Raw genomic sequence first — 10394 nt, 5'->3', positions numbered from 1 at the left:
GCCCCAGCTCAGCATCATGGGAGGGGCTTTCTCTCTTTGTGCCACCCCCCCCTCGACAAAGGCTGGCTAATCTGTGGACGGGGCAGAAGTGCAGACACCACATTATCACACTGTGGTGGTGGAGACACATGGAGACGTATAAGAGACGTATAAGAGACGTATAAGAGACGTATAAGAGACACAAGAGACACAAGAGAAGAAAACACTGAGGGCCAAGGACACCGAGGGGGTGGGAGATGGAGATGGATCTGCTTATGTTTGTCAATGCAATAAAAAGATTATTTTATAGATGAAATCTGACGATCAAGCTCTTGATTAAAAGACCCACAATAGAGCGGTTTTAGGAGGTTCCAGGGGGGTGTTTAGGGGGAGATAGCAGGTCAACAGTAGATGTCATAAATCAGAAATAAGCATGAATGAATTATTGTCTTTCAGAGGCTCTAGTAGCTTCAGGTTCAGTTTTACAGCTAGAGTGAAGATACTGGTATCATAGTGAACTAGAAAACCTGATGAATCCATCGGTACCAACCATGTCCATGCTCCAAACTTAGGCTAAATTTTGTTGAGGAAAAACTGACAGGGCCGAAAAAATGCGGAAGAAAGGCAGAAGAAAAGTCTGAAAACGGTCTGAAAAATGTCTAGAAAATATCTGAATAATTACAGAAAAATATCTTAAAAAAGGTGGTAGAATGGCAGAAGAAAAGTCCGAAAAATGTCTGAAATATGTACTAGCTTGTTGGGAAAGAGGTTAAATAACACTCCAAAGTTGGGCTGAATTGTGGCGAGGAAAAACTGTCATGTCCATTTTCAAAAGGGTCCCATGACCTCTGACCTCCAGATATGTGAATGAACATGGGTTCTATGAGTACCCACGAGTCTGATTTATGACTAGAACAACTTGACACAGTGCTGAGCTGCATCTCAAATTAATCTTCAGGTCCCCAGCTTTCAGATGATGTACACCACGTCTATGTGACATCTACTGTTGACCTGCTATCACCCCCTAAAGACCCCCTGGACCCACCTAAAGAAAGACTAAAACAGGTCTATTGTGGGTCTCAGAGGGTTAAAATAAATAGTGAGGGCTCTTTGGATCCACAAGAGTCTCAGTGTTTCAACATCAGAAGTTTTTTTGTGATCTAATTTGTTTGATTTTTAAGACATGCATTGGGAATTATCAAAAAAAATTACATGATTTAAAACAACAGCTTCATTGAAAAAAATAATAATAATAATTATAATTATAATAACAATACAGTAGTATAATTTTTAGATAATAATATAAACATCAAATAAAGTATAAATAATAATATAATAAAAATAATAATAATATAAACAAAACACCAATAGTTTTTTGTGATAACATTTTATTGATTTCAAAGACATGCATTGGAAATTATCAACAAAAAAATTACATAATTTAAAACAAAACATTCATTGAAAATAATAATAATAATAATATTTAAAATAATAATTTTATAATACTAATATTATAAAAATCTAATAAAAAATAATAATAATATAATGAAAAACAATAAGAGAGAGAGAGAGCAGCACGACTCTCTAAACAACAGCTCTAAATGTATTACTTATAATAATATACAATAACAGACTCATTTCACCTGAGCTGTGGTGGAGAGTAATTAAGTATATTTACTCAACTACTGTAGTAAAGTACACTGTGGTATTACTACTTTTACTGAAGTAAAAGTACGTCTTCAACCACTGCACCGGAGTGAATTACCTCATAAAGGGGGTTTTTCCCTTTAAAATAAAAATAAATAAATAAATAAATAAAATCTGCTTTCATGACACCAAAACAATCTCCTTCCTGAAAAAGAAAAAAATATTATTTTTATGTATTTATTGTGATTCTGTGTCGCATCAGAAAGCAACCAAAAGAGAGTAATGATCAATACCAAGATGTAATAAGTCAGCCTCTTTAGCCAACAGGCATCTTCGTCTCACCTGAGTTCTGTTATTATACCAAAATAATACTTTAATTGAACTTCCAGCAAAAACTGTCACACATAATTTTTCTTATCACACGATATAAAAAACCTTTTTTAATTTTTAAGATAAAAGTCCTCAATGTTTCACCAAGAGGTTTTTTTGTGATCAAATTTGATTGATTTTATAGATACACATTTGAAATTAATTACAAAAAATTACATGATTTAAAACAAAACATTAATTGAAAAATATAATATAAGAAATAATAATAAAAAAGAATTAAAAAAGAATGATATAAAAATATAAAAACATATTAATAATAATAATAATTATAGTTATAATAATAATATAATTTAAAATAATTAATAATATAAAAAACATTGAATATATCCTGATATGTCTTCTTCCATTAAAACACATCAGTGAGCCTCACTGTTGTTCCTTCATCACCATGAACACACACGGTAGTTTATTCTGACTCAATCCCACTAACACACCGTCCTGCTGACACTAATACTCACTAGAGCCCCACATGGGGATTCATCCGCCGCTGAAAATAGTCCCCAACAAACACTCTAATTTCTGCTGTTTGTTTAATTAAAACTAGTGAGCAGCTGTTTTATACTACGACGTGTTAGGACCATTACAGGTAAAAAAAAAAATGAATTACAGAGTCAGGGGAAGGGGGGTAATATTCCAAGAAAAAAACTCTGAATTTCCAAAATTAAAGTCGTAAATTTACGAGAAAAAAAATCACAAATTTACAAGAAAAAAAACATGAATATTTTTGGAATCTCTAAAGTCATACATTTCTTAGAAAAACATTCTTTGAGATTAAAGTCACAAATTTACAATCACGATCAATTAAAAAGAAAAATACCACTAAATTGTGAGGGAAATGTCTTTATTCTTTAATGTTTGGGTTGCTGGGAAATAAATAAATAAATGAATGGATAAATGAATAAATAAATAAATAAATAAATAAATGAATAAAGAAATAAAGAAATAAAGAAATAAAGAAATAAAGAAATAAAGAAATAAAGAAATAAATCCTGACAATGACGGATACATTTGAGTGGAGGACATCTGTGACTACATACAGACACAAAATAAAGGATTTTTACTGCATCTATATATATGATATAGCACCTCAAGTTTTCAGAGTCACAGAGAATTTCTCACAAATGTATGACTTTATAATATCAGACAATATTCAGCTTCTTTTCTTGTAAATTTGTGAGTTTATTTTCTTACATTTTAATCTCAGAGAATATTCAAGTGTTTATCTCCTAAATCTACAACTTTAGTCTCAGAGAGTTTCTGAGTTTTTTTCTCACAAATGTATGACTTTAATCTCTGTGAATTTCTGAGGACATTAAAGGATTTTTTCCTCGCAAATATCTGACTTTATAAGCTCAGAGAATATTCAAATTCTTTTCTTGTAATTTTTAGTTTTTTTTCTAGTAAATGATCGGCTTTAATCTCTGCGAATTTCTGAGGATATTAAAGTTTTTTTTTCCTGCACATTTCTGACTTCATAATCTCAAAGAATATTCAAGTTTTTTTCTCGTAAATGTACAACTTTAATCTCAGAGAATTTCGAAGGATATTTAAGTTTTTTCTTGTAAATTTGTGATTTTGTTTCTCATAGATTTACGACTATAAAATCTCAGAGGATATTCAAGTTTTTTTCTCATAAATTTTTATTTTTTTCTCATAAATGTACAACTTTAATCTCAGGGAATTTCGAAGGATATTAAAGGTTTTTTTCTTGTAAATTTGTGATTTTTTTCTCATAGATTTACGACTATAAAATCTCAAAGAATATCCAAGTTTTTTCCCTAAAATGTAGGACTTTAATTTCATAAATTCTGAGATTTTTCTCTGGATATTATCCCGCTCCTCCGGCTTTGTAGTTAATTATTTTTCCCCTACAATGGCCCTAATACACCGTCACAGTCTGAGCCTTTAAAAAAATGTAACTATACATTTGTGTTTTTAAAGACCGACGTCTTCAGTAGGAACCAATGGGCTCCGAGCTGAGACACACAGACAGGAAGTCAGACAGTATTGAGAGACGGACCAACACATTTTAAGGCTTTTCATGGGATTTATTCATAATAACAAAAAAGTAATACCACCATCCTTATCCTTTAAGAAAAGAAATGTCTAAAAGTGAATAACGAGATTACGCATCCATCCATCCATCCACTGCAGAATAGTTTCTGATACGCCACCAAAAAAGTATTAAGGTTTGATCTTCAACAGACAGATTACAGATTACACAGCCGGATTAGTTCACACCTAATCTGCACACATATCAAAAACACCATTTAATCCAAACTGCTTCCATAGTGGAGATCATCACAGCCGAGGTGATGTAATCCAGACGTGATCCGGGCTGTAATCCAGGAGTTATCATCAACATCAACAACCTTTATTTCACATCTGCAGACCGATGAGGACGGATCCTCGTCCACACCGCTGCTGCGTTTATGAGAGACTGATGTTTATATTCATTTAAATTCAATATATATTTATGCATGCAGATTTAAAGGGAGACTACGTAACTTCAGAAAGAAAAATAAGTAAATACAGAGAAGATGTGAAGAGGCTATGAGAGCTATTCTATTGGCATTTAGAGGTGTTACTATGTGCGTTTTGCTTTTTTTACCTTTGGAGAGAGCCATGCTAGCTGTTTCCCCCTGCTTCCAGTCTTTATGCTAAGCTACGCTAACCGCCTCCAGACTCCAGCTCTGCAGCTAAAACACACAGACGTGAGATTGATATCATATCTTCTCCTCTAATCCTCTGAGGGAAATCAAATAAACATATTTCCCAAAACGTAGCAGCATTTCGTTGTCCGACCGTCTGGGGTTAATCTGAGATTAAGCAGCTAAAACTCTTATAAATAATAAGGCTGTCAAAGTTAACGCGATAATTACGCGTAAACGCAAATTTGTTTTAACGCTGCTAATTTCTTTAATGCATTAGCATTGTAGCGGCTCAGTTTTAAAGATAGAGTGAAGATACCATAGAAATGGTATCATATGAAACTACAAAGCCTAACAACACTTGTGATTTTTAGGTTGTAGCGGCTCCGTTTTAAAGCTAGAGTGAAGATACTGGTATCATATGAAGATGACAGAAAAATGTCAGAAAAACGAACGAATAAAGGTTGAAGAAAGGCAGAAAAAAGTCCAAAAAATGTGCTAAAAATTTCTGAAGAAAAGTCTGAAAAATGTAAAGAAAAAAGTCTGAAAGTCTCCCCTTACCAGACATGCCCACTTTATGATAATCACATGCAGTTTGGGGCAAGTCATAGTCAAGTCAGCACACTGACACACTGACAGCTGTTGTTGCCTGTTGGGCTGCAGTTTGCCATGTTATGATTTGAGCATATTGTTTTATGCTAAATGCAGTACCTGTGAGGGTTTCTGGATCAATATCTGTCATTGTTTTGTGTTAATTGATTTCCAATAATAAATATATACATACATTTTACATAAAGCAGCATATTTGTCCACTCCCATGTTGATAAGAGGATTAAATACTTGACAAATCTCCCTTTAAGGAACATTTTGAACAGATAAAAAATGTGAGATTAAGTATTTTAATCGATTGACAGCCCTAATGAAAAATATATAAATAATATTAGTGTCGTGTATTCTTTTAAATGTTCCTCATAAACCGTGCCATATAGAGTAAAAACATGATAAACAGGTGCGTTTATTTCCTGTTTTCTGTTTTATTTTCTTGCTCAGAACCAAGAAGAGTTCTGTTTCAGATGGAGGGATGATTTAAAATCTTTGTTTGCGGTGAATCTAGGTGATAGAGAGGAGGGATTACCTCTTTGTGCCCTCTGAACCTTTACATTCCTGCTCTCTACCAGCCTAACACATGGGGAGGGGGGGCAAAACGCCGTGGTCAGGGGTTTCCTTTCAGAGTAAAACGCTTACGGGCAGGCCAGAGGGGCCGGCGGCGGTTCCAGGCTATGCGATGACCCGTTGGGCTTTGGCACGGGCCGACAGTGATGACGAGAGGCTTTCTATTGTGCCGTGAGCCTCCACGTTTGGCCTTTGCCAGAGTATAAAAGCTCGGGTCGAGCGTTGAAGGCACCAGCACGAGCCAGCCTCCCACACACGACACTGCAAGCTATACTAACGCAGGTAAGGACACACAGACACAGACACACATCAGCACACATCCAGAGCCAGGGCCCACTCCCTGCCCGCCACACCCGGGGGGGAAAGGCCCAAACAGAAGCCCCAATGAGCCTCCCCATAACCCCATAAACACACCTACGTTACCACGTTAACACCGCCACCACTCCTCCTGTCACTTCCTCTACTTCTGTTCACCTCCTCCATCTCTCCCCCCAGACTCTCCTGAAGCCCCTCACCATGTCTCAGACCGCCAAGTCCGCCTCCAGCCAGGGCACCGATGCCAAGGACAAGGGAGCCCCAGCTCCAGCTGCCTCCAGCAAGGCCACCAAGACCGGAGAGCCCGGCATGGGATCCTACAGAGTGAGTCACTGCTGCACACACTGCTTTCTGTTTGATTCACAACAAATTATAAAGACAACAAGTCCTCACATCCAGCCAGGCTGATAGGTTTGCTTTCATTAGTAACGTTTTTGAAGTGGATCTGGTGAAAGTAGTGAAACCTGATGTTTATGTTGAGGATGTTTTGATGCTTTTAGATCCACAAATAATATTCAACCTCCTAGTCTTTGTGATTTGAGTGAGCAGAACCCTTTAAAGGAGGCTTCTCATGCAGTTATTACTCGGATTAGTTCCCTTTTATTCAAATTAATGAACAGATAGTGGTGGAAGAAGTATTCATTGCATTTACTTAGTAGTAAAAGTACACTAGCAATACCACTTGTGCAAAAAGTAAAACTATTTGTTATGCAGAGAGGCTAATTTTTAAGTGAAAGTATTCATTGTGCAGTAAAATATACTTAAAGTATTTACAGTAAAAGTATGCATTGTGCAGTAAAAGTACTTAAAGTAAAAGTATTTATTGTGCAATAAAATGTACTTAAAGTAAATGTATTCATTGTCGAGAAAAATATACTTAAAGTTTTTAAAGTAAAAGTATTTATTGTGTAGTAAAATATAATCAAAGTACTTAAAGTAAAATTATTTAATGTGCAGATATATGCAGAATTTATGAGTGTTATATTATTGCAATTCTTTATTATTGGTGCATTACTTTATATACTTTACTTACTTACTTATTTAGTACTTTATATACTGTTAAAAATGCAGCTACCTTCTGAACATGGTGGAAGAAATATTCACATCCTTTACTTTGTAGTAGTAGTAAATGTACAGTAGTACACCACTTGTGCAAAAAGTAAAAGTATTTGTTATGCAGAAAGGCTCATTTAAGAGTTTTATATTATTGCACTTTTGCTTTCACAAGCACTCAAAGTATTAGTACTCATAGTGCAATCAAATATACTTAAAGTACTTCAATTAAAAGTATGCATTGTGCAGATATATGCAGAAAGGCTCATTTAAGGGTGTTATATTATTGCATATTTGCTCTCACAAAGTACTTAAAGTAGAAGTATTCATTGCGCAGTAAAATATACTTAAAGACTCTACTGGGACATGATACTGGTGTAACTGGTGATGTTATCATTTAGCTTGTTACTGGGGTGAAGAGGACTTTACTGGGACTTGTTATGATACCTGTGTAACTGGTGGTGTTATCTCCTGTGTGCAGATCATGATGTTCGACCAGGAGAACTTCCAGGGCAGGATGATCGAGGTCCAGAATGAGTGTATGAACGTGTGTGACCGTGGCATGGATAGAGTGCGTAGTATCATTGTGGAGTGCGGCCCGTAAGTGGACACACACACTCCTGTATAAACACATTTCTATGTGCTGTGTATATATATCTCTGTTGTCTTTCCTCTAATCCTCCTCTCCTGTCCTCTCCAACCCCCTTGTGCCCCCCCTGTGCCCGGCGGACCCCCTCCTCCAGCTTTGTTGCCTTTGAGCAGACTAACTTCCGTGGGGAGATGTTCATCCTGGAGAAGGGAGAGTATCCTCGCTGGGATACCTGGAGCAACTCCTACCGCAGCGACTGCCTCATGTCCCTCAGGCCCGTCCGCATGGTACTGTATATATACACTATATATCATCTTATATATGAAGCATAGGCCCGTCCGCATGGTACCATAGAACAACACTGTGTATACGATGCCTCCTCAATGACCACTATACATCCTTAGTGACCACAAGAACCACTTTACGGACCCCAAGAACCTCCTCAATGACCACTAGACCACTTGGTCTTCTTTAACCTTCTGAAGGACCACTACAACCTCCTCAATGACCACTAGAACCACTTTAGGGACCCCAAGAATCTCCTCAATGACCACTAGAACCACTTTAGGGACCCCAAGAATCTCCTCAATGACCACTAGAACCACTTTAGGGACCCCAAGAATCTCCTCAATGACCACTAGAACCACTTTAGGGACCCCAAGAATCTCCTCAATGACCACTAGAACCACTTTAGGGACCCCAAGAATCTCCTCAATGACCACTAGAACCACTTTAGGGACCCCAAGAATCTCCTCAATGACCACTAGAACCACTTTAGGGACCACTAGAACCTCCTCAATGAGCACTAGAACCACTTTAGGGACCACTAGAACCTCCTCAATGAGCACTAGAACCACTTTAGGGACCACCAGAACCTCCTCAACTGGAGATATATATCTATAGTATACACTATATAAAGAATATATTAGAATACACTATAAATATACCAGACTACTACACCTAGCTTAAATATATATGGTAATTCATCCAGTAGACGCCGACCACAGACCGAGCATCGCTGCCACCCTTACAGCCCACAGATATAAAGATAGAACTCACTGTAACATAACCTCTTCTTCCTGTTGTCCCTGCAGGACAGCATGGAGCACAAGATCTGCCTGTATGAGCTCTCCGACTTCAAGGGCAACAAGATGGAGATCCAGGAGGATGATGTGCCCACCCTCTGGGCGCATGGCTTCTGCGACAGAGTGGGCAGCGTGAGGGTCCCCGGAGGAGCGTGAGTAGACACCGGCTTTTTAATGACTTCCTCGCAGTGAAATACACAAGTGTTCCACCACGAACCTCCAGAACAGCTTCATGATCCTCCACATGTGTGGAACAGCATTATTCCAAAAGATGTTCCCTCATTCTGGAAGATGGTGGTGGTATTCATCCCACTAAGACATCCTCAATGACCACTAGAACCTTATTAATTACCACTCCAACCTCTTACAGGACCCCTAGAACCTCCCCAATGACAACAGAACATCTTAAAGGACTTTAGACTTCAAGATGACCTCTAGAACCTCCTCAGTGACCACTAAACCCCCTGGGCTTCTCAGACCTCTCTAGAACCTCTTCAATGACCACTAAACCACCTGGACTTCTTTAACCTTGTGAAGGACCTCCTCAATGGCAGATAGAACCTCCTAAAGGACCTCTAGTCTCCAGCCTACTCAGAAATCCAATAGAGTAATCACATGATCATGTTTAAAGGGATACTGATTCATACCACCACAGCTATGAGAGTGTTATAGATGAAAGTGAGACTATGGTATTAACCGTCCTCCCTCTCCATGTCTCCTCCAGGTGGGTGGGTTACCAGTACCCTGGATACAGAGGCTACCAGTACCTGTTTGAGTGCGGTGACTACAGACACTACAACGACTTCTGCGCCTTCCAGCCCCAGATCCAGTCCATGCGTCGTATCAGGGACATGCAGTTCCACCAGAGAGGATGCTTCACCTTCACCTCCGCCAGCAAGTGAATGATGCCCGCTGGCCGACTGCTGCTGTCGTAGCCAAGCAGCCCTCTCAGCTTTTTATTTCTCCAAACGGCCCCCCTCTTCTCCAATCCTTTCCTAAATCTCCACCATCAGCGCTCCATCCCAGAGGAAAGACAGAATGAGAGCAAATACACGGGACAACATTCACTGACTTTTTATGGTGCTAAAAAATAAACATGTTGTGAAAAACCTGAACCCTCCCTGGCTGGATCACCTTTGTTCTCTCCACAGTAAAGTCACTCTAGTGTTTGGACAATAGGTAGTAAAGGTCTGTTATAGCTGCTGTTAGTTAGAGTTTGTATTATTGTCATGTTGCTGCTGCAGCTATTTTTACATTCTCTTTAGTATAACAAAGTTATTATTGAGGCATATTCTTTATAACCCAAAATAATTACACAGTAACCTCTATTTCTGCTATATTTACTGTATATTAGGGTTTCCAATAACACATGGAAGCATCATGTGATCAATACAGTATTACAGACTCACAATAAGTAAACAACCTGGACCTCCATGACCACTAGAACCACTTTAGGGACCACTAGAACCTCCTTAATGACCACTAGAACGACTTTAGGGACCACTAGAACCT

General features: G+C 38.1%; 1 protein-coding gene across 1 annotated transcript; it reads left to right on the top strand.

Annotated features, from left to right (window-relative positions):
• The first annotated feature begins 5972 nt into the window (after positions 1-5972).
• crybb1 (crystallin, beta B1) lies at positions 5973-9997 on the top strand. The gene is made up of 6 exons (XM_074617447.1): positions 5973-6122; positions 6336-6479; positions 7690-7808; positions 7952-8084; positions 8892-9034; positions 9607-9997. Exons 2-6 carry the CDS (start codon positions 6357-6359, stop codon positions 9782-9784), a joined length of 696 nt encoding a protein of 231 aa, XP_074473548.1. The 5' UTR covers positions 5973-6122; positions 6336-6356; the 3' UTR covers positions 9785-9997.
• The last annotated feature ends 397 nt before the right edge of the window (positions 9998-10394 follow it).

Source organism: Sebastes fasciatus, chromosome 19 (assembly GCF_043250625.1).
Source record: "Sebastes fasciatus isolate fSebFas1 chromosome 19, fSebFas1.pri, whole genome shotgun sequence".
NCBI classification, from domain to species: Eukaryota; Metazoa; Chordata; class Actinopteri; order Perciformes; family Sebastidae; genus Sebastes; species Sebastes fasciatus.
Note: the sequence above shows the minus strand (reverse complement) of the source record. Positions and strands in the feature narration are given on the sequence as shown.

Coding starts and splice junctions, on each gene's coding strand:
- crybb1 (XM_074617447.1), top strand. CDS start 6,357: ATGTCTCAGACCGCCAAGTCCGCCTCCAGCCAGGGCACCGATGCCAAG. Junction 6,480..7,689: donor CCGGCATGGGATCCTACAGA/GTGAGTCACTGC, acceptor TCCTGTGTGCAG/ATCATGATGTTCGACCAGGA. Junction 9,035..9,606: donor GTGAGGGTCCCCGGAGGAGC/GTGAGTAGACAC, acceptor TGTCTCCTCCAG/GTGGGTGGGTTACCAGTACC.